At 46.1% G+C, this 22,677-nt stretch overlaps 2 protein-coding genes across 5 annotated transcripts in view; one reads left to right on the top strand and one right to left on the bottom strand.

Annotated features, from left to right (window-relative positions):
- The first annotated feature begins 760 nt into the window (after positions 1–760).
- Positions 761–16,720, top strand: Ccdc70 (coiled-coil domain containing 70). Of its 2 annotated transcripts, none has more exons than XM_050137767.1 (2): positions 761–900; positions 3,005–16,720. In XM_050137767.1, exon 2 carries the CDS (start codon positions 9,644–9,646, stop codon positions 10,313–10,315), a length of 672 nt encoding a protein of 223 aa, XP_049993724.1. In that variant the 5' UTR covers positions 761–900; positions 3,005–9,643; the 3' UTR covers positions 10,316–16,720. The 2 variants fall into 2 exon arrangements, with proteins under 2 accessions (XP_049993724.1, XP_049993725.1); XM_050137768.1 differs by lacking the exon at positions 761–900 and having other exon boundaries at positions 3,404–3,490; positions 4,111–16,720.
- Positions 16,721–18,255: 1,535 nt separating this feature from the next.
- Atp7b (ATPase copper transporting beta) overlaps positions 18,256–22,677 on the bottom strand; it is a 67,314-nt gene continuing 62,892 nt past the window's right edge. For all 3 annotated transcript variants that reach the window (XM_050137749.1, XM_050137748.1, XM_050137747.1), the window contains 5 exons: positions 21,752–21,894; positions 20,994–21,197; positions 20,796–20,913; positions 19,458–19,560; positions 18,256–18,834 (listed from right to left, as the gene is read on the bottom strand). In XM_050137749.1, the coding sequence (XP_049993706.1) occupies positions 18,561–18,834; positions 19,458–19,560; positions 20,796–20,913; positions 20,994–21,197; positions 21,752–21,894 (842 nt within the window). In that variant the 3' untranslated portion in view covers positions 18,256–18,560. The remainder of the gene's footprint in view (positions 18,835–19,457; positions 19,561–20,795; positions 20,914–20,993; positions 21,198–21,751; positions 21,895–22,677) is intronic.

Below are 22,677 nucleotides of genomic sequence, written 5' to 3'. Positions count from 1 at the left end.
GGAGATAACAGGGCAGGATCTGTGGAAGAACAAGATCACAGATAGACTCCAGAGCTAACAGCCTTGGTTGAGGACATGTAAGCTATATTGACTTACTGTGAGACTCACCTTCTGAGAGAAGCTTAGCAGCCTCCATGTCCCCAGGGAGCTTCCACATATGGTACTGGAGTCCTGTGAGCAGGCAGAAGGATCCTTTCCCTCCGTAAATGCCCACTTCTCCCTTCACCAGGCTAGATGGCTCAGCTGGTCTTCACTAGATGCTGGTATTCCAAAGGAAGATGTTCTAATGCCAGTGAAGAAATGAACTTGCCAGCATCTCAGGGTGTGAAACAAGCCTTGGAGGATTTAGTGAAGGAGGAAGAGCTGTGTAGGGAAAAGGCCTACCAATGTGGCCATTGTCAGAAGATGAAAACTTCCAAGATCATGACTGGGCAAGCTGCCTCAGAGGTCCTCCTAATGGTGTTAAATCTCTTCTCAGAGTTCACAGGTGACAACAAGGACAGGGAAATGAGGGAAGTGAGTTAACCTGAGTCCCTTCCAGCCATACATGTCTCAACCCTATAGGGAATCATTGGTATATGCCTTCTATGCTGGGCTGGTTCATGACAGTGTGACTTGTCACAGTGGACATTACTTCTGTTATGTCAAAGCTGGCAACGGCCACTGGTAAAAACAGGATGATTCTGGGGTCCCAGGGTATGATGTGACTCTGTCCTCAATGGCCTACCTATGTGCTTTATGTTCAACAGATTGACCCCAAAAAGGATAGTGTCTATGCCACAGCCGGGATAGTAAACGGTCTTCTTGGCACCATATACCAGGAAGGGAAAACATGCCAGAGTATGGTTAAGAGAGCATCTGTTGATTGACAGAAAAGCTGCAGAGCCGTGGGAACACATGGTGAGTAGAGCAACCAAAGAAATCTCCTTAGAGCAGTGGAAAATGCTTGAGAAATACAAGCACCCAAAGCCTGCATGGAACTGCATGGAACCTCAGGGAAATTGAACCCACTCTGTCAGCAAACGGCAGTGGTGATCCACCAGTCCACACATGGAGCAGACGGGGGGGGGGGGGGGGGGGGGGGGGGGGGGGGGGGGGGGAGCAAAACATCCTTACAAGGAGAATTGCTTCCATCAGCAGTCTACCAGGCTCCTGATGATAAGGAACCCATGAACAGCAGGCAGCTCTGTAGTCAGGGAGACAACGGTAGTGGCATTTCGTTTGTATTTTAATTAATAAAACTTGCCTGAAGGTCAAAGAGTAAAGCAGCCCCACTGGTCACCCTTACAGACCAGTCAGTGGTAACACACACCTTTAATCCCAGTAGCCACACTAGGGAAACCAGGCAGTGTATGCCTTTAATCTCAGAAACAGAGAGGGCTATAAAACAGGAGCAGACAGATCTCAGACTCAGTCTCATTCTGAGATTCTTGGAGGCAGGATTGCCATTTTGGACTATGGGAGAGGTAAGAAAGAGCCAGTGGCTGGCTGTTTTACTTTTCTGACCTTCAGGTTGAACCCCAATTTCTGCCTCTGAGTTTTTAACTAATCATGTTCAGACAAGGTCTATGAAAAAGAATAATCAAGATGAGAGTTTTCTGGCTGCTTACTTGGGCTCAGTCTATATTTCCATAAAGATAGTTTGACAGCGGGTTTTTGTTGTTGTTGTTGATTTTTCAAGACAGTGTTTCTCTGTGTAGCTCTGACTGTCCTGGAACTCACTCTGTATGCCAGGCTGGCCCCAGACTCACAGGTATGCACCGCCTGCTCCTCACTGAGGACTGGGATAAAAGTCATGTGAAATCACTGCCCAGTAACGCTTTCTTAAAGTGAAACTTCCCCAGAATATTCAAATTTCAAGTTCCTAAGTTCCCACTTGGTTGAATATGCTGGGGATGTGGAAACACAAAACAGGAATCATTGCTGGATAGCCATTAGCAGGCACATGTTCTTCTCATGGAGTTTGAATGGCCATTAGCAGGCACGTCTTCTTCTCATGGAGTTTGATTTCATTGGCTCTGCTCTCCCATTTCCTTAGATTCAGCAAATCCAAGGCAACAGCTCCGGATGACTGATTCACATTTAGCAATGAGTCAGGAGACACATAAGGAGATTCAGGGTTACAGAGCCATTCCAACCTAGGGTGTCCAGGGTAAGCCAAGAGGGCCATGGGCTCTACTGGAAGAGGAGATCCCAAGAGTAAGAGGAGGCCTATGTGTCAGAAGACACTGGGGCTAGGAGACACATGGATTGGGTTTATGACAGAATCTTTGTACTGTGGGGTATCCACCAGAGAAGACTGCTCAGACATGGGATTAGCCAATAGAAAGTCTTTATTAGTGGGCAGGCAGAGTAGGTGCCGGGTGGTCCCTATCTCAGTGGATCACTGAGCCTTTCTCAAGATGAACTTTTAATTAAGCACCAAATTCTCAGTTGATCTGTTTCAGTTAACAAGAACAGTGGGCCCTAAGAAGAAAACAAAAGCCAAGGGGCAAGGGCAATACATTGGCCACAACTATGGACTTGGATGGATTAGGACTTTGTTTTCATTTTGGCACCCAGTAGAATTAATGGAATGAGTTCTATGGCCTGAATGGTAGGTATGTCCATCCTGCAGTCAGTGGTGCCAATACCTGGGCTTCTACTATGGTCTCAGGCTTATAACACTTGTCCCAGTGATCCACGATTCTGATCATATTAGACAGCAAGGCAAGGGAATTACTAGTCCTGCTGATAGACCTAAAGAGAGACTGGGAGGTAGGTGCAGCTACTCTTCAGCATGATAGGATCTTTGTCTGATAAAGGGCTCACTATCATCACCTGGGCACCTCTCAAGTATGCTTGTTTCTTCCACGTTCAAAAGAACAACCGTTGGATGTTGAAACCCATGTGCATTGTGTATCCTCTCTAGAGAGAGAACACTGAAGCACATTGACAAGGACCGAGAGTGGAGAGGTCCCCAGATCCCTTTGTGACTCTCTGGTATCTCCTTTGCCATGCATAGGTGAAATGCAAGGACTGTGGGGCCTTTGGTCATGCCTCGAGGAGCAGCAGGTGCCCCAACAAGTGCGGCTATGACCTCCTAGTGCCACAGCCTCTGAAAACCAGGAAGGAGAAAGAGAACCAGGATCCTTGCAGGCTCTTGGGTCTCCCAACACCAGGAACCATAAACCAGGCTGAGAGAGACAAGAAACAGAAACAAGTCACCAGACAGAGGTGAGTGATGGCCGAGGGCCAGGGTACATATGGAAGGGGCTGGCAGGAGAGAAGGTGACAGCGGAGCTCATGAGGAAGCCACACCTCATCTTCTGTCCCCAACTATCTGAAAGGGGGCCAGAGATCTAGAAAGTAATCTCTCCTTCTGAGACAAAAGCTGATGTGTGTCCCACACCATTGTGTGCCCCACAGTTCTGATGAGCGGCAGGGGAAGGCACTCTTTACGGAATTTCCCATGGATAGTCCAAGGATGGAACAAGACTTCAACTTGGTGGTGAGTAAAAGACCTGATCCTGTTGAGGAAATTCTGTCTTCCTGGTCCCTGAAACATCATCCCTTTGCCTGCCATGGCGGGTCTTTGCTCAGCTCATATCCACTGTGCCCGTCAGATATCATAGGCCTCTCTGGTGTAGCAGCATTGTTTCCCTGGGACACTTCCGGAATTCAGACTGACTTGGGTTTTGACGTGGGAGCCTCTGCTGTGTGGTTCTCCTCCTTGTAGACCACCTGTCCTAGAGGACAGGCAGCTTGTCCTTGTCTTCCTCACTTGTCCTTGAGCATGACCTTGGAGCTCAGCCTCAGGTCCTCCTTCTTTCAGAGCTCTGTATTACAAACGTAGCCTGCCCCGTTAGCTTTCTGGCCCCTTTCCCCTCTGTCCACTGATTCTGCTCTTGCCATTAGGGCTCGGCTTCTTGCTGCTGCTTCTAGAACCCAGACTTTGATTGGAGAACTCTTACTGGAACCTACATGTCCCAACGTCTTCCTTCCCAATCTGTTGGCTACAGAGTTGACCCAAAAGACCATGCTGAGAGTCAGGGTCAAGGCAGGGCATCTAAGAATACCTACAAACAAGAGCTTCTCTGTTCTCATCCAGACCTTTTTGGTTTTTTCCAGACGTCTTCGGTTGCCCATGTTTCAGGCCAACCCCTGAGAATGCAATTCACCAGAATCTTTGGTGACTGCTGGAATTCCAGGTTCATCACAGCGGCCCCAGGACTTGGCATTGAAAGGGAAACACCTCCTTCTGCGTGTCCTGCCTCTCAGGAGAATGGCGAACAAACACACTCCCAAGTCCCATGGACTGTCCTCTATGAGGACCTTCAGGTCTCCTCGTCTTCAGAGGACAGTGATGGGGACTGAGTCGTCACCTGGAGAGAAGATGCCACCTCTGTTCAGACTGTCCAGATGCCTCTGGGTTGTCACACGATGGCCTCTTTTGGGAGGGAAAAGAATCTGGGTGGAAATGGATGTTCCTCTCCAGAATGAACTACGGAGATGACTGTAATCGCTCATGTTCACTTCAGAAGAGGCAACAAAACTAAGAACTCCTCCCTCCCATGCCTTGACTCCCACCTCCATGCCCATAGCCTCCGCTCAGTGCGGACTCTGAACGATGAAGTGTGCCCCTGAGAAATACTCTAAGGAGGTCACCTCTCTTCTCCTTGTCAATCAGTGGCATCTGGTAGATACTTCCCATAACCTCAATGTCCCCACCTATCTTCTAAGTGTCATGTTTTGATATTATCAAGTTCTATCATTAAAATTGTCATAGAAATTATGGATATTCAGAGGTTTTCCTGTGCCCAGGACATGGGGTTTTTCCAAATACCTATTGTTCAATAAAAAAAAAAAAACCCACAAATGCAAGTGGCATTCAAACCTACCACATCGGGTGTGCCACACAGACACTGTGCACACACACCATCACCTTATGATCACAAGACCCTTGAGAGGTAAGACAATCAATCTGTAGGCCTTGCCATCTTAGCTATTCCTGTGTCGCTGAAGTGTTTGGTCTGATTGTCATCCTGATATATAGGGACAACTACCATAAGGTACTGAAGCTCAGTTTCCGGAGGGTTGTGTATTCAGTTACACTAGAATTGACTAACTCATGAAACGAGATGTTCTCTGTCTTTGTCTCTGTCTCCCCCATATATCTCTAAAACGCAAACACACACAAACATAAACCTACACACACAAACACACACACACACTTGTATGTGCACACACAATTTCCACCCTGGCTTTTGGCTTACAGCCATTCATGTCAACACCCACTGCCTCTTTTTTTTTTTTTTTGGTAACTTTCATACTTAAGACACAGTCTCACACTGACTGGATGTTCTAACAGCTTGCATCTTTTTGTTGGCTAGCAGGATCAGGGATGTGTGTGTGTCTTGAGCCTACTAGATTGGAAGAGGGCTAACTTTTGTATAGGGTTTTTCCCCCAACCAACATAAGCTCTGGTAACTCTGTTGGGGCATCCCCTGCTGCATCCTCCTCTGTCATATCATAACCTCTGTTCCCTGGGTGCTACCCAGGCTCTATGGGCTGCTGGGCTCTCAGTTGTAATAATTTCCTCGCTATCAACTCTTTCTGACTTCTCCAACAGCTCTCTTTTGCTTCATGCTCCATTCCTGACTTCACTAGATCGAGCAAGGGTCCTCCCAGGATCTTAATTGGTATGGGTTTGATGTCCTTGAGCCACGAGTCGGCAACTGTGTGCCTGTTGTCCCTGTTCTTTAAACTCCACATCTGCAAAGACAAGATAGCTGGAGACGGCCTTGATGGACAGGTACTTCCTGATTCTAACTCTCCCTAAGGATACACACTATACAAGCTCTGAGTTGAGGTCAGTCCTCTGCTCAGAACACTGTCTTCAGCACCTTTAAGGGAAAGGCATTGTGTTCTGCAGCTCAAAGCAGCCCAGCCAGAACCCACGCTCAAGGTCACATTTGGTCTCAATTGACCTCACCTGAGACAAATCCACAAAAGTAACATTTCCTTCTTACCTGTCTACACATGCATTGCAACTCATTACCACGGGAGGCTGGAGGATTTTTGACAAAAAAAAAAAAAAATGTCAATCTACAAGTCATAGTCAATTCCAGGCTACCCTGGCCTAGGTTTTGAGATCTGACTCGATGGTAAACACTAATCACTAGTTGATGATAATCACTACCAATCCTCCCTTACCACCCCTCATCACTACCATACCCTCAACAAAGGAAACAATACAAATTAATCAAGCAAGCAAAGAGATTCAGTCATAAAACTGAAACCAACCTTATCCAAACCAAGCAAAACGAAAAAAGAGAAACCACGCTAAAAGCAAAACAAACAAAAACCACAGTAAAAAAAAAAAATCTCTAGGGGCTGGAGAGATGGCTTAGCGGTTAAGAGCATTGCCTGCTCTTCCAAAGATCCTGAGTTCAATTCCAAGCAACCACATGGTGGCTCACAACCATCTGTAATGAGAGGTCTGGCGCTCTCTTCTGGCCTGCAGGCACACATGCAGACAGGATATTGTATACATAATAAAAAAAAATCTCTATCCACACAAAGAATGTTGTGTGGATGATAAGCCTCTGACTTTCCTGCTATGGCCTGCAAATGTGTGTCTGTCTAAGACACAGCCACCCAAAGGCATATACTGTGTTGGAAATCAACGTCACGTCATGTTTCAGCGTGTTTACATGCTTCCCGGCAGATGATCTGAGCACTGGCAGAAAACTCTTGCTGGGTCCTAGTCAAACTACCAAATGACAAAGACAAACAGAGCAAGCAACAAGAGCCCTTCGTCACATACATATGCCCCCGTGAAGCATGGTCCCAGAGGCCCTTCCAGAAACAACCTGAACAGAATCTGAGGTAACAGTTACAATTGGTGAAGTCCAAGATGAAAGATGCCACTATCTTTCCAACCTTCTGGGTGCTCTCTCCTTTCATAGGTCTCTCACTGAGGGCCCCATCTTAGCCCCCACCCTGTGACTCAGAACTGAGTACAAAGGGGTCACTGTGAGGAGGAGAGAGGTGGGCCCAAGAGAGGCATCACTGGGATTCTGATGTGACAAAGACTGCCTGCCCTCTGAGGGCTATGGAGCTTTCCCAGTTGGGAAACAGCTAAGCAGTAAGTAACCTCAAAATAAGTCCTAGCCTCGTAAGGTTATGAAGGCCAGGCATGTTTTTATTGGATTTAAAAGTATCTACATAGACACATATAGGTAGTTTTCTACTGTTCTTGATATATAATGCGTTTATACTTGATTTTACCGATTTTATTTCTGTTAAGAGCATTTGTTTTACATTCGTTTGTGTGTATAGGTATGGGAGTGTGGCCACTGTGCATGTGTGGAGGACAGACAACAACCTGTAGGAGTTGGCTTGCTCCTTCCATTATGTGGCTTCCAGGAACCAAACACAGGTCTTTTGCCTTGGCAGCAAGTGCTTTTACCCTCACCAGCCACCTCGCCAGACCCTGCCCCGCCCCCAAAGATAATACAGTGGTAACGGGAGAAAAACTGGGGGGCGATTTTCCCTCTCATATTCTAATTCAAGAAACTGCCGTCAGTTCAGCTGCTGTTTCTTGACCATCTACTCTGAAGCAGAAACTACACTAGGCACTGTGCCTAGGGATGGGAGACGGGGCTACTAACTGGATAGGAGGGCGGCCCTGAGTCTCAGCAGCTGTGAGGAGAGGGGGTCTCCTTGCCTAAATCTGAAAGAATCAGGTCAATTAGTTCAAGCTATCCAGGGAAAAGGGACTAATGGAGAACTTAGCATATTCCAGGGATTCTAGATCAAGAACCATACGATGACATAAACAAAATCAAAGTTCTAAATTCAGTTATATTCATCCAGCATTGCTTTACTAGCTCCCAGGTTACAGAGACGGCAGGAAGACACATCCATACATAATGTCAAGTATGTCAGGTAACGGTAGGACACTGGCAGACAGATACAGAGAGGAAGGAGAAACAAGAACTGGAGCCCACCCCAGAAGGTGAAGGAAGCCTTTGAGGGGACACAATTGGTGCTTTGGTGTAGAGGTAAAAGTGCTCAAGTTGTATCTAAAGAACTCACTATATGCCCCGTGGAACAGAGTGGAGAGACAGAAGGAAGCAAAGAGACAGACAGCAGTCTGTGGAGTCTTTGACTGCTTGTAAGCAAGTGTGATGCACCAGGACAAATCTTTAGAAATCCATGCAGGACAGAGGAAGGCTATACTGTGTAGGCAGAGAATCTGGACTGCAAGATCAACAGCAGACACCAGGCAGGAGGGGAAAAGACATCCTACCCTGAAGAAGGAACAGCAAATGTGTGCCTGCCTCCAAGAGATGTAAAGAATTAGAACTGATAGGGCTTGGTGGTTGAGGAGAAGCCTAGTATAGGAGAAGATCAGAGGTGAGCCTCAGGTTTCTGGTTTGTGTTACTGGAGAGAAGGGAAGTCAACAGCCATACACACCATAGCCAATATCTCTTTGTGTATGCATATGCATCATGTACACACACACACCCCTCCTTCCATTGGTGGGGTTCACCATCCAATTCCCAGGTGTCTTACAACAACTTTAACATGTGAGCCACCCAGTGTGAGTGAGCATGAAGACACACACAGTGGGGGGAAGAGGGAAGAGGGAAGGTAGGAGGGAGAGAGGAAGAGAAGAGGAAGGAAAAGAGGGGGAAGGAGAGAGGGAAGGAGGGAGAGAGGTTCTTTATTTTCTCATCCCAATCCAAAAGAGAAAGAAAAACGCAGGGCAGGTCTGGAAAACCCCCTGCAAATGTCTCATGCAGCTCTACACTGTGGTGCTTTGGTGAGGGTCACTGAGGACAAACCCCTGCTTCCCAGAAGCACACAATGCGATCTCTGCACCTGAGTGTACACACTGTCTGCATTTTCAGCTTTCCCTGCACTCTAAGCCTTCGTCTTTCTCGCCCTGCGATGGCCTTGGTAGCTATCTGAATTGTGGATTGTCCTGATATATGCTACCTTGGATATATAAGTGTTGAAAATCCTCATCCTCTCCGTTTCCCTCTTTCCTCCCCTCCTTCCTCTTTCCTTTTCCTTCCCTCCCTGTCCTCTTCTCTCCTTCCCCTTAACCCCCTTCCTCTTCTCTTCCCATTCCCTCTCATCTTCCTCTTTTTTCTCTTCTCTTCCCCTTTCTGGTGTGAAATATTTTTATGAACCTTTTTTATATATGACGTGTTTGCAGCCACTTCCCAAGCAAAGGAACAGAACACTGCCAACCCCTCTAAGGCCCTTCTCGGTCGCTCACCAATCATCTCTTTGTCGCTCCCCAGTTTTTCTGCCACGAACCACCTCAAATTATCACATCATCCTTGTGTACTTTGGTTCCGAGTTTAGCACTGCTGTCTTTGTTGGGCAAGATTGTTTGTGGAGCACTAGACCTTGTATCCCTGTATGTATCAAGAAGCTTGGAGCCATGGCCACCCAGCGTTCTTCTGTACTAAGTCTTGCCTGTCACGAAGACAGCGGTGATTAAATTTTCCACTATCAGACAGGTGCCTTCCATACTCACGGACGTGTTCTCTCTGGGTACAAACAGGGTTTGACCAACTGACCTGGACGTGGCCAACAGACTGATCGCCAACACAGCCACCCACCGTTCCGGCTGACTGGAAGATGTTTCCCTTCAAGGTGAGCAAATGGATGGGGCTGGCTTGCCTCCGGTCCCTGGTGCTGTCCCCACCCAGTATTCGTCAGAAGAAACTAATACACAAGGTGCAAGAGGAAAAGGCTTTTCGAGAGGAGGTGAAAATTTTCCATGAGAAAATAAAAGACTTCCGGGAAGAGATATGGGATTTCCGAGGCAAGATCCGGGCTTTCCGGAGCCAGATCCTGGGTTTCCAGGGGGAAGAAAGACCATTCTGGGAAGAAGAGAAGACCTTCTGGAGAGAAGAAAAAACCTTCTGGGAAATGGAAAGATCTTTCCTGGAAGAAGAAAAGGCTTTCTGGAAAAAATACAGAGCCTTCTGGAAAGAGGACAAAGCCTTCTGGAGAGAGGACAATGCTTTACGGGAAAGAGACCGGAATCTTCTTCAGGAAGACAAGGCTCTATGGGAAGAGGAAAAGGCCTTGTGGGTAGAGGAAAGAGCCCTGCTTGCAGAAAAGAAGGCTCTGTGGGAGGATAAAAAGTCTCTCTGGGAGGAAGAGCATGCCCTTTGGGAGGAAGAGAAAGCTCTCTGGGTGGAAGGCCATGGCTTCCAAATCCTTGGGGAGCAGAGACCCCAGAATGGTCCTCACCATGCCAATGAAGAGCCACAGTCAACAGTCTTCCCCCGAAGGCATGCATAGAGAACACTAGACACGCAAGACCACGGGGAACAGCCATCACTGGTAGGGACCCAAGACCAGGGTGGCCCCATGTGCTAGAGTAAATAGACACTAATTTGTCTCTTTGCCATGAGATAATAAAGGCCTGAGGAGTGGTTAATAGTATGGTTCCTTGTAACTTTCCAGACACCGTTACTGTTATTTTATCCTCCATTCTCTTACATACCTCCCTCCCCCTCCCTGGAGTCCTCCCCACTTTTCCCATTTCACCAGCCAGATCACTGATACCTGCTATTCCCCCCCCCCCCCTTCTTCCGTCACACCCTGCCCTGACAGAGGTCTCTGTTTTGTTTTGGTTTTTTGCTTTCCTGGTTTCTGCAGTTACTCCAAGACAGGTACTCACATCTGAAGATTTGGAGCAAGGAGCCTTCAATGACAGAACATGAGACCTTTGCCTTTCTGAGTCAGGGTTAATTCACTCCCTAGGTTATTTTCCAGTTCCACCCATTAACCTATAAGATTAATGATTTCATTCTTCCTTACAGATGAATAATACCCTACAGTATATATGAGCAACCTTTTCATTATGTATTGGACAGGTGAAGGACATTGGCGTTGTTTCCATTTCACAGCTACTTTGAATAGAGCAGTGATGACCATGGCTGAGCAAGTGGAGTAGAGTAGGAAGTTGAGTCCTTTGGGCGTATGCCAAAGAGCATGTAGGTAGAGTAGTTTTCAGCTTTTTGAGAATTCTCCACACGGATTTCCACAGCGGCTGCACCTGATTGCAATCCCTCTGACAGTGAATTTAGGTTCCCTTTTCCCCTCCAGCATTTGTTGTCCTGTTTTATTGATGTTTGATTTGTTGTTCATGTTTTTTTTTTTTTAAATCTTACTAGGGTAAGAAAGAATCTCCAAGTTGTTTTGAATTGCATTTCCCTAATCGTTAGGGACAATGAACAATTTGAGTATTTCTCAACCATTGTCGTCTTCTTTTGAGAACTCTCTGTTCAGGTTCCAGGACCATTTTTGGAATGGCTCCTTTTTTACATTTTTTTGATTCTTTGTTTCTGAGTTCTTTATATATTCTGAATATTATTCCTCTGTTAGATGTATAGCTTGTAAAGATTCTTTCCCACTCTGTGGGCTTCCTCTTCATCCAGCTGTTTCTTTAACTGTGTTAAAGTTTTATGATGTTCCACTTGTCCGTTGTTAATCTTAACTATTGAGGAAACAGAGTTCTATTCAGGAAGTCCTTTCCTACACCTACATGATGGAAAGCACTGCCTATGTTTTCTAGAAGTTTCATGTTCCAGGTTTCATATTGAAGTCTTTGATAAATTTGCAATTCTGTTTGTACATGATGAGAGATACAGGTCGAATTTCATTTTTCTGTATGTGGACATCTGGCTTTCTCTACCATTTATTAAAGATGCTCGCTCATCTCCAGCTTTTGTATTTGGTATCTTTGTCAAATGTCAAGTGACTAAAGTTACGTGTATTCATGTCTAAGTCTCTGATTTTGTCCCATTGGCCTACATGTCTGTTTTTGTGCCAGTAACATGTTGTTGTTATTGTTGTTTGTTATGGCTCTGTAATGTGGAATTGCAATCCTCCTAGCATTGTTCAACTATGTTCACAGCAGCATTATTCGTAATAGCCAGAACCTGGAAACAACCTAAATGCCCCTCAACTGCAGAATGGATAAAGAAAATGTGGTACATTTACATAATGGAGTACTACTCAGTGGTAGAAACAATGACTTCACAAAGTTCGCAGGCAACAATTCTGACTGAGGTAATCCTGACCCAAAAAGACAAACATGGTATGTACTCATAAGTGGATATTAGGAGTAAAGTATAGGATAGCCAACCTGCATCCTCAGCCCCAGAAAATAATACGTAATGAGGGTACAAAGAGGGATGCATGGATTTCCCTGGGAAGGGGAAATAGAAGAGACCAACAGGTAAAATGGGGTGGGAGGATGGGGGGGGACAGGGCAGAGATGGGGGGATGGGAACATGAGGGATGGGGCTGAGAGACCTGGGCACAGAAGGCAGGTTGGGGGCGGGACGGAGAGGGAGAGTGAGGAACGTGATGGGGAGGGGTATTTCAGGGTTAGGAACTCCCAAGAATCCACAAGGATGGCCCCAACTAAGACTCCTGGCAATAGTGGAGAGGGTACCTGAACTGGCCATCTACTGTAACCAAATTGGTGACTACCCTAATTGTCATTAGATAACCTTTATTCAGTAACTGATGGAAGCTAATCCCACAGTCAAGCACTGGGCTGAGCTCTGAAAGTCCTCTTGAAGAAAAGGAGGAAGGACTGTGAGATCAGGAAGGTCAAGGTCCTGACAGGGGAACCCACAGAGACAGCTACCCTGAGCTCGTGGGAGCTCATGGACGGTTGGACCAACAACAGTAAGGGAGCCTGCATGGGACCAGCCTAGGCCCGCTGCATGTGTGTGACAGTTGTGTGGCTTGGTCTGTTTGTGGGGCTCCTAGCTGTGAGATCAGAACTTGTTCCCAACACTTGAGCTGACTTTTTGGAACCTATTCACTATGCAGAGATGCCTTGCCCAGCCTTGATGCAGGGGAAGGAACTTGGTCCTGCCTCAACTTGATGTGCCATGCTTTGGACACACCCATGGGAGCCTGTCCCTTTCTGAATAGGGACGAAAGAGGAGTGGATGGGGAGGGGGTAGATGGGAGGTGGGGCAGGGAGGGGAAGCATGGGAGGAAAGGAGGGGAAAGTGTGGCAGGTATGCAAAATAAAAATTTAATTAATAATTAAATTAAAAATTTTTATAATAAAAAAAGAGCACTAGCTTTTCTTCCAGGGGTCCTGAGTTCAATTCCCAGCAACCACATGGTGGCTCACAGCCATCTATAACGAGACCTGGTATCCTCTTCTGGCCTGCAGGCAGATATGCAGGTAGAACACTATGTATACATAATTTAAAAAAAATGAAACAACACCATGAATCCCATCTTACTACCATAGGATAAAGCTGGATATCAACAACAATAGAAACAACAAAAATAGACAAACTCATAGAAACTGAACAACGCATTACTGAATGAAAAAGAGGGTAGCACAAAAGTTAAGAAGGAACTTAAAAACTTCTTAGAACTGAGTGAAAACAAAAATACAACATCCCCAAAGCTATACACAATAAAGACAGTACTAAGAGGCAAGTTCATAGCACTAAATGCTTACATAAAAAACGGAAGAGCTCTCACATTAGTAACCTAATGGTAGACCTGAAAGCTCTAGAACAAGAAGAAGAATTAACATCCAAAAGGAGTAAATGGCAAGAAATAAACTCAGGATTGAAATCAATCAATTAGAAACAACAAAATACATAGATTCAATGAAACATAGCTGATTGAGAAAAATCGGTAAGATTGATAAACCCTTAGCCAACTTAACCAAAAGACAGAAAAGATTGAAATTAATAAAATTAAAGGCGAAAAGGTGGACATCAAAACAGACACCAATGAAATCAAGAGAATCATAGGGGCATCCTTTGTACTCCACCCAACTGGAAAACTCAAAAGAAATGGACAATTCTCTTGATATATATGACCTACCAAAGTTAAATCAAGATCAGGTAAGCAATTTGAGCCGACCTATAACCCCTAATGAAACACAAGCAGTGATTAAGAGTCTCCCAACCAGGAAAAAAAAAAAAGCCAGGGCCAAATGGATTCAGCACAGAATTCTATAGGATCTCCAAAGAAGAATTATGCCAATACTCCTGAAATTATTCCACAAAACTGAAAGAACATTGCCGAATTTTTTACAATTTTACCATGATATGCAAACCACACAAAGACACAACAATTACAGACCTTTATAAACACAGAAGCAAAAGTTCTCGATAGAATAATAGCAAACTAAATCCAACAACACATCAACAACCATCTACCATGATCAAGTATGTTTCATCCCAGAGATGCAGAAATGGTTCCACAACGGCAAATTGATAGACATAATCCCTCTTGTAAATCTCAAAATTGATAGACATAATCCCTCTTATAAATCTCATAAGATGCAGAAAGGCCTTTGACAAAATCCAACATCACTTCATGATAAAAGTCCTGGAGAGACTAGGGATACAGGGACATATCTCAACATAATAAGGGCACTATACAACAAGCCTACCCACTAAGCAAAAAAAAAAAAAAAAAAAAAAAACTCAAAGCAATTTCATTAAAATCAGGAACAAGACAAGGTTGTCCACTCTTTCCATACCTATTCAATATAGTACTTGAAGTCTTAACCTGACTTCAATAAGACAATCGAAGACAACTGAAGATCAAGAGGCTACAAATAGGAAAGGAAGAAGTCAAAGTATCTTTTTTTAATCTGCAGATGGTATATGTTTATATATTTGTATACTTATGTATAATACATATATCCCTAAAAACTCCACCTAGAAAGTTCTGACCTCCAACACCTCCAACAAAGTAGCAGAATACAAAACTAACACACAAAACCCAGTAGCCTTCCTATGTACAAAAGAGACTGAGAAAGAAATCAGGGAATAATGCCTTTCACAATACTCTCCCACCCCCAGAAAAAAGTATCTTGTGATACTGTAAACAACCAAGTGAAAGATTTGCATAATGAAACTTTAAGATACTGAAGAAGAAATGAAAGAAGACACCAGAGGATGGCAAGATGCTCAATAATCAGTAGAATTAATATAGTGAAAATGATTATTCTACCAAAAGCAATCTACAGATTTGACACAATCACCATCAAAATTCCAAAACAATTCTTCACAAAAATTGAAAAAAAAAAAAAACAGTTCTCAACTTCATAATGAAAACCCAAAATATATCCTGGACAGCTGAAACAATTTTAATAATAAAAGAACACCACTGATCTGAAGTTGTGCTACAACGCTATAGTAATAAAAAGAGCGTAGTATAGGCTTAAAAGCAGAGAGGTTGGTCAATGGGATAGAACTGAGGACCCAGACATAAGTCCTCTCACCCATGGACACTTGATTTTTGACAAAGAAGCCAGAAGTACACAGGGGAGGGGGAAACCCAGCATCTTCAACAAATAGTGCTGTTCCAACTAGAAGGTTGTACACAGAGAAATGTAAGTAGACCCATCACCCTGCACAATACAAAACTCAGATGCAGCTATGATGACCATGGCATCACCCTAACATGTACTCAAAGTCGACAGATACAGGGAGGCTGGGAATCCCAGATGTCAGAAACATGTTAAATACGTTGAAGCCTCTAAAGCTTGCACACACACCTGTACAGGAAAGGAGAACCAGCAGGTCGCTCCCTGTATTGCTTTGCGTTGCGCTCCAGGGAAATGTGGAATTATGGTTGCACACAAATAGACCTTTTAGAACGCAGAAACTTTAAGTACAGTAGGGAATTTGTTTTTGGAAATCCTTTTTTCTTTTAGTTGTACCGGAGATTGAACCGAGGACCCTGTGGGTAAATGATCTACCATGCTAGCCTCCATAAAGTCCCCAATCTCCCCAAACCTTTTAGTCAGGTAATCTTTTTCTACTTAAATAATATGATTGGTTGAATTTAGTCTGTCCTGAATTTCCTTAAAGTGAAAGTCACCTTTATTGGTCCCAGTTCCATACTGAATTAGAACACAGTTTAGAGATCTATTTTATGACATGCCAGTTTTCAGATGCCACTAAAATTGAAATTATCCTTAATTTATTATAAAGGTAATCCATCAAGATTTTTCACTTTATCAGGAATACCAGGAATGGGAAGATACTGGGATTCAGTCTGATGCCTGAGGAAGCCTTGGGGAGGAGGCTTGCTACATTCTTCATACAACCAGCAACAATGTTCTTTCAGGACAGCACAGGGAAGCCCCATGCCTAGACTGAGAAGTCCTCTAGGGTGCGCTAGAGATCAAGCAGTGCAGGGCACCCGGGACGCCCAAGGACCAGCCTCTAGTTATGTGGTCCTGATGCAGCACATGATGAAAGGAAGGCCTGGACCTTTCGTAAAGGTTTGTGTCACCAGCACATCTCTGCTGACATTCTTTCCACTCTCCATAGTGTCCGGGTTGGGTGACAAATCGTATCATTAGGGTACCCCAAGCAGAACTTCGCTTCCCCAACAGAAGCCCCCGGTCTTGTTTTTTTTTTCTTCACTGTCTTCTCTCCCACTCTCTCAAGGCAAGGATCCCGAAGTACATCCTCGCTGATCACTTCATGTGTTTCAGGAGGGAGCCAAAGTCTGTGAGTCAACCCATTGGGGCGGTGACTTCAGCAAAGGGCTCTCAGCAGTCGTGCATGGCACTCAGGCAGCTGCCAGCAGACTTCAGCAGAGGGGTTCTGACCAGGGCAAGGCAATATTGGGTCCCCGCCGCCTCGTGCCTCCACTGCTAGAGTCCTATTCTTCTCTGTCTCTGTCCTCCAAAGGAGTCCTCGCCGGTCCTCATGCAGACAGAGCGAGCCATGGCGACTCCCGGAGGAGAGCGTGCAACGTTACCCTCACGCTGCGTGGGAAACTTTGAAGAAACGGTTCTCCAGTCAGAAAAGATTCCAGACTCTTTGAACATCTAAAAAGTTATTTATTTTTGTACAATTACGTAAATATTTTCATGTCTGCATGTGAACATGATGCTTCTGTTCTCAGGTGTAAAAAAGAAATCAACACAATTAGAGTCTTTAGAAAATGATTACCTTATTCCAAAGCAAGAAAAATTCCGAAACAAAGCTGTAGAATGAACGGGTGGAAACAGTGGGAAGAGTTCTGGCGGACGGTGTGGAGGGCTCAAAACAAAGAGCACAACAAATCCCGGAACTTGGGACTTTAGAGGAAAAAACTCCGCAAAAACACATATGCAAAACTGAAACTAACCATCCGAAGTGAAGGTTAGCAACCTCGAGACCAGCTGCGCTCTAAGTTGATACAACTAACACATGTCCTGGCACATTTGCTCCTCCAGAGACAAGGACCTTTGTCCAGTTTACTCTCACCAAGCACACTGATATTCAAGACGGCGGCAACCTTCAGGGCCAACCGAACCACACTCTGGCTGTGAGTTCCTAGGGAGACACTGAGCTCCTCTGACTCCGTTTCCTTGTTTTTAAAATGTAGACAATAGCTACTGAGCTACTTTTGAGGGGAAAGAGACAATTAAATCTGCAAGAACTGCCCCTGACATTCAATAAAGGCAGTATTTTTTGTGTGTGTCACAAATAAGAGGAATCTGATTCTGCCAATCTGTTCCAGGTAGTACAGCAGCTCAGTTAAGCAGGGCCTTCTGATGCCACCTGATCACAATCAGTCACTGATGACAAAGCCACTTTACTGGGGAGCTGTGCATGTCCCTCTATTAGATGTCCCTCAGCAGCAGACAGCTCTCTCAGGATACTCTCTTCTGATGGAACAGTTCCCTCTAGGCACACACAGTAGGCATTTGTGACAAACTCCACGGGACCCCACTAGGTGACAGGAAGGTTCCCTTATGCTTATGCCCACCAAAAGACACTGCTTTAAGCACCACAGGCCATAGCAGGGCCATATAGGATGCCCTGGGTGACGAGGACCTGGACCCCCTGGGAAAATGGACTCTGGCTTCCCTCCAGCTGTTTGGGAGCAGAATGTACGAATCGGCAGAACTGGCTCTAAGTGGGACAGAACTCTCTCCTCAGAGTAAAAAGGGATGCAGGGAAGCTTTTGGGTTGGGGTGTAAATCGGGGAGTCACTTTAGGCAGAAAATGCAAGGAGCCAGAGCATCTAACCCAAGACAGAAGGCAAGCACATCCTGGTATCAAGATGGCAGCTACACAAGGCAGAAAGCAGCAGGCACATCTGAGGAAGCCTTCGGCTTGCATGGCTCATGTGCGCTATGTAACGCCAAGCTTTCTGAGAGCTCTCAGTACGGAAAAGCTCTGGACGGGCGCTCTTCAGGGTGCTTGGCTAGGCTTTTGGTACTGAGGGTTCCCCATTTCACTGCCAGCCATGCAAATCCAGGAGGCAGAGCTCTGAGGAGTGCTGGCTTTCTCTCCTATACTAGAATCCAAGCAGGGTTTGGAGAGAGCAGTCCTACCCGGTGTCTGCAGATACACCAGGTTAAGTTCTCACACACTGTAGGAAGGCTAGCAGGATGGTCGGGGCTCGAGATGAGCTTCACCCACACACACACTGCTGCTTGTTGGGGCTACCCCTGCCGGCTCAACCAGATTGAGCAGATGCAGGCTCACCTAGAAGGAGCACCTTGGCCTGCCCAGGGCTGCCACTTGAGCTCTCAGATGCACTGCTCTTCATCCCTGTCACTCAGAAGCAGGGACCATTTATCCCCAGTGTCATCTGCTGTGCCACCATGACGAGACAGTCTGTCTGATGTCAAGGAGGACAGAGACACTTGGCTCACATAGCTGACCTGGTCCCACGGCGTGGCCTTAGGAGAATCCCGCCGTCGGTCATCCATGCCAACGTGCACACTGACCTGGGACGCACTCAGAGGCTTCATGCGGCCATGGGCCTGTGCCTCATATCTCTCCACGTCAGGCTTTCTGTAGCTGGAAGGCAAGAATCCGAGAGTACTTGAGTCACTCAGGACATAAGGCTCTTTCTCACGGGTGAAATCAACATTTTTCAGTAACACACGTAACAAAATGTCATGGGTCTTGAAGGAAAAAGACCCTGAATTCCCATGGTCCAAGTTCATCTGATCCAGAAACTTTCTTATGTCATAACCTCACACAGTAGGCTGTCATGCACTTTCGTTCAATAAATGCATGAACCAGGAAATCAATGTCTTACTTTTCTGGCAGTGTTAGGAACTGAACCCAGGGTCTTTCACACGCTAGACGGGTGCCCTGCTAGTGAGTGGTATCCCTAGTCTGTGAACATCTTTTTTAAGGAGGAGAACTGGTGATACACGGGGACCATGTGCTGACATGTTCATACAAACAGCTCCTGAGCACATGAGAAAGGCCCAGCTTATGACAATGGTAAGTGGTCAGTTTCTTGTCCAGGGTGCTGAGAAGGCACTGCAGAAACCCACTCAGGTCCTTTGTGGTTTTCCTGGCTAAATAACGGGGAATGAGAACAAGGAAGCAGGCTGTGTGCCCCCGCCCGCTGTGAGCACATACAGCGGAGCCTGCCGGGACTCCAGCAGCGCTCCAGGCCCAGGACTCACCACTTGAGCTGAAGAGAGGAGAGCACCACAGACACAGAGGAGGCTGCCATGGCCGCTGAGCCCATCCACGGCTGCAGGACGATGCCAATGGGCATGAAGACACCTGCCAGACAAAAGGGCAAGCATCACCTGAGTGTCAGGGAACACTGAGAGTCCTCCTCGGGGAAGTGAGGAGATTACTACGCCCACCAGCTTCCGAGGTCAGACCATCTTCCAAAGCTAGTAGAGGTACCGTGAAGGGAAGGTGGGTCTCTCTTGCCTACCTGATTAGATCTATGAATTGGTAGCACCACCCAGCTCAGGGGTTGGGACCCACAAGGGACAAGCACTATGGATGGTCATAGTCCCTGTCTGCAAAGATAACAGCCTGGTCTCTTGGGAGGGCCGAAAGCCAGGTCCCAGACATCCCCCTGCAGGAGTCTAAGAAGGGACTGAAATGAAGTTCCTGAGTGGCCTCTGGAGATAGAAAGACCCTTCCTTGTCTGACTTCAAGGTCCAGGAGGCTGAGGCAGACTGGATAGTTTCTATTATGGAAGTCACCAGTAGCCATCTGTACACAAAAGAGAAGCAGGCAGAAAAGCTGTGCTTAAGAACTTCTGGCCAGGGCTAACAAGATGGCTTAGTGGGTGAAGGGACTTCCTGCCAAGCCCAATGGCCTGAGATTGTTCCGAGGACCACAAAATGGAATGCAAGAACTGATTCTGGCAGGGAATCCTCTCACCTCAATCAATACCCATGTACACACACGTGTGCGCACACGCACGCTCGCACACGCGCGCGCACACACACGCATGTACATGTACACACATGCACACGCACACACACACCTATGCACACACACATGCAAAATGTAACAAAAAAAGATTAACTTTCTGGTCCTTTCAGCCTATGAAGCCTTGCAGAAGTGTCTGGAATGGTCCCTTGCCTGGTTCCTCATTTTTTGGGTGAGGAATGGGAGGAGAGGAAGGGCAGTTTCAGAGCAGAAATACTTTCTCTCTCCAAGTCAGTTGTGGGAGTTGGACCCCAGTCTGGGCAGGATTCATTTTTAAGATAGGCTGTGTATCTGGCATCGCAGGCACCTCAAAACACTCCATGATGCTCATTACTCAGTCCACGTGTCTTAATAAAGCTTCAGAGATTAGGGTCACCTTAAAGGAATGGCCAAGCCTCTAATAGCGGTCTATACAGGGCCAGAGTGAAGGAAGCTGTGAGGCCCCCTCAGGACTTTCCAGACCGTGTCTGGCCAGTCAACCCAAGGGAAGGATGACTCAAAAGTTCATCATGGACTTAGCAGAAAGACCAAAGGTGACGTAAGAGGTGAGGGCCGCCCCTACCTACCTGCGGCAATAGGTATTCCAACCATGTTATAGATCAATGCCAGCACCAGATTGACCCGGATCCGCCGGACAGTCCTCTTGGAAAGATGAATACTGGCCACCACGTCCAGCAAGTCATTCTACAGGAGAGGAGCACACTTGAACAATGAACTCAGGCCAACCCCAGCCCCTCCTATGACCTGGACACAGCCAAGCTCACTCTGATAAGAACCACGTCTGCTGCTTCGATGGCGACGTCGGTGCCGGTCCCAATAGCAATCCCCACGTCGGCCTGGGCCAAGGCTGGGGAGTCGTTCACGCCGTCTCCCACCATGGCTACCTTCTGCCCTTCGTTCTGGAGCTCCTGGACCTTGGCCACCTTGTGAGAAGGCAGCACCTCAGCAAAGACTTTGTTGATGCCGACCTGAAAGGAAGGAAATCAATGCCTAACGTAGGTGAGAGGTGACCACAAGCGGAGAGAGCAGCAATGACTTTCTCATGGCTCTACATATGTCCGGCTGGCTGGAGGAGGGCGTGTGGGGGTGGAAGTACAATGTTCAGGCATTCACACTAGAGCCATGGCTTATGGGGAGCCATCCGGCAACAAATCCTTGTGCCCCAAGCTCAGAACTAAGTGGGGTCTTCAAATCATTTGCCTCAGTCCATAAGTAGGTTGAACCAAAACAAAAAACAAACAAACAAAAAAACCACTCCCATAATAGGATGCTTAAATGATAGGTTTTGTTCTTATTGTTTGTTTATTTTGGTTTGGTTTGGAGACACGGTCTCTATGTAGCTGTGACTGCCTGAAACTTGCCCCATAGATCAGGGTGGACTCAAACTCACAGAGGTCCACCTGCCTCTGCCTCAGAGTGCTTTCACACCAGATGCTTAGATTACTTTCATTTTTTATCTATTTTGCGTGAGTGGACGTGTTTATAATTGTCAAGGACAAAGAATGTCTGGTCACTGTCATACCTGAGTGGCAATGGCTCTGGCTGTCTTGCGGTTGTCCCCTGTGATTAGAGCCACATCCACGCCCATGCTTTTCAGTGTGTAGATAGCCAGGGCAGCCTCTGGTTTAACGGCGTCTGCGATGGCAATCATGCCGCAGAGCACACCTGAAACAAAGCATCCTCCATCAGCAACAGCAGACCAGGCAACTCTGGGCAACCGTGATGCTGGGACTGCAATGATGGCTCTCTTCTCTTCATACAACGCGTGCACAGGAAATGATCCCCCTCACGTGTGTCTGGGTTCTGTTGATTTGTTTTTTTTTTTTGTGTGTGTGTCCTGAAAATGATGGCAAAGTGTACACCGTGGCTCCTGAAGGGGTGGGAGCAGGGACAACCTCACTTCCTCCTCCAAAGCCCTGTGGATTGTCTATAGTTTCCACTGGGAACATATATTACTTTGCCAAGAACATTTTACATAATAAGATCCTAGTGTATCAATGGAGTACTACACAGAAGAAAAAAAAATGACATCTTGAAATTTGGAGGCAAATGGATGGATCTAGAAAACATCATATCGAGTGAGGTAACCCAGACTAGAAACACAAATATCATATGTACAGCTTTTAGACATAAAGCAAAAAAAAGAAAAGAAAAAAGCCTACAATTCACAATCCCAGAGAACCTAAACAATGAAGAGAGCCCTAAGAGAGACATACATGGATCTAATCCACACAGGAGTAGAAAAAGACAAGATCTCCTGAGTAAATTGGGAGCATGGGGACCATGGGAGAGGGTAGAAGGGGAGGGGAGAGAAAGGGAGGAGAGCAGAGTAAAATATATAGCTCAATAAAAACAATATATATGTATGTATATATGTATATATATATATGAGCAGGGAGCTAAATAGAAAATTCTCAAAATATGAAATATAAATGGCTGAAATATTCA

This window comes from Alexandromys fortis, unplaced genomic scaffold (genome assembly GCF_014885135.2).
Source record: "Alexandromys fortis isolate MF-2015 unplaced genomic scaffold, M_Fortis_MF-2015_v1.1 scaffold_3, whole genome shotgun sequence".
Lineage (NCBI taxonomy): Eukaryota > Metazoa > Chordata > Mammalia > Rodentia > Cricetidae > Alexandromys > Alexandromys fortis.
This window is presented reverse-complemented; position numbering and strand designations above follow the sequence as displayed.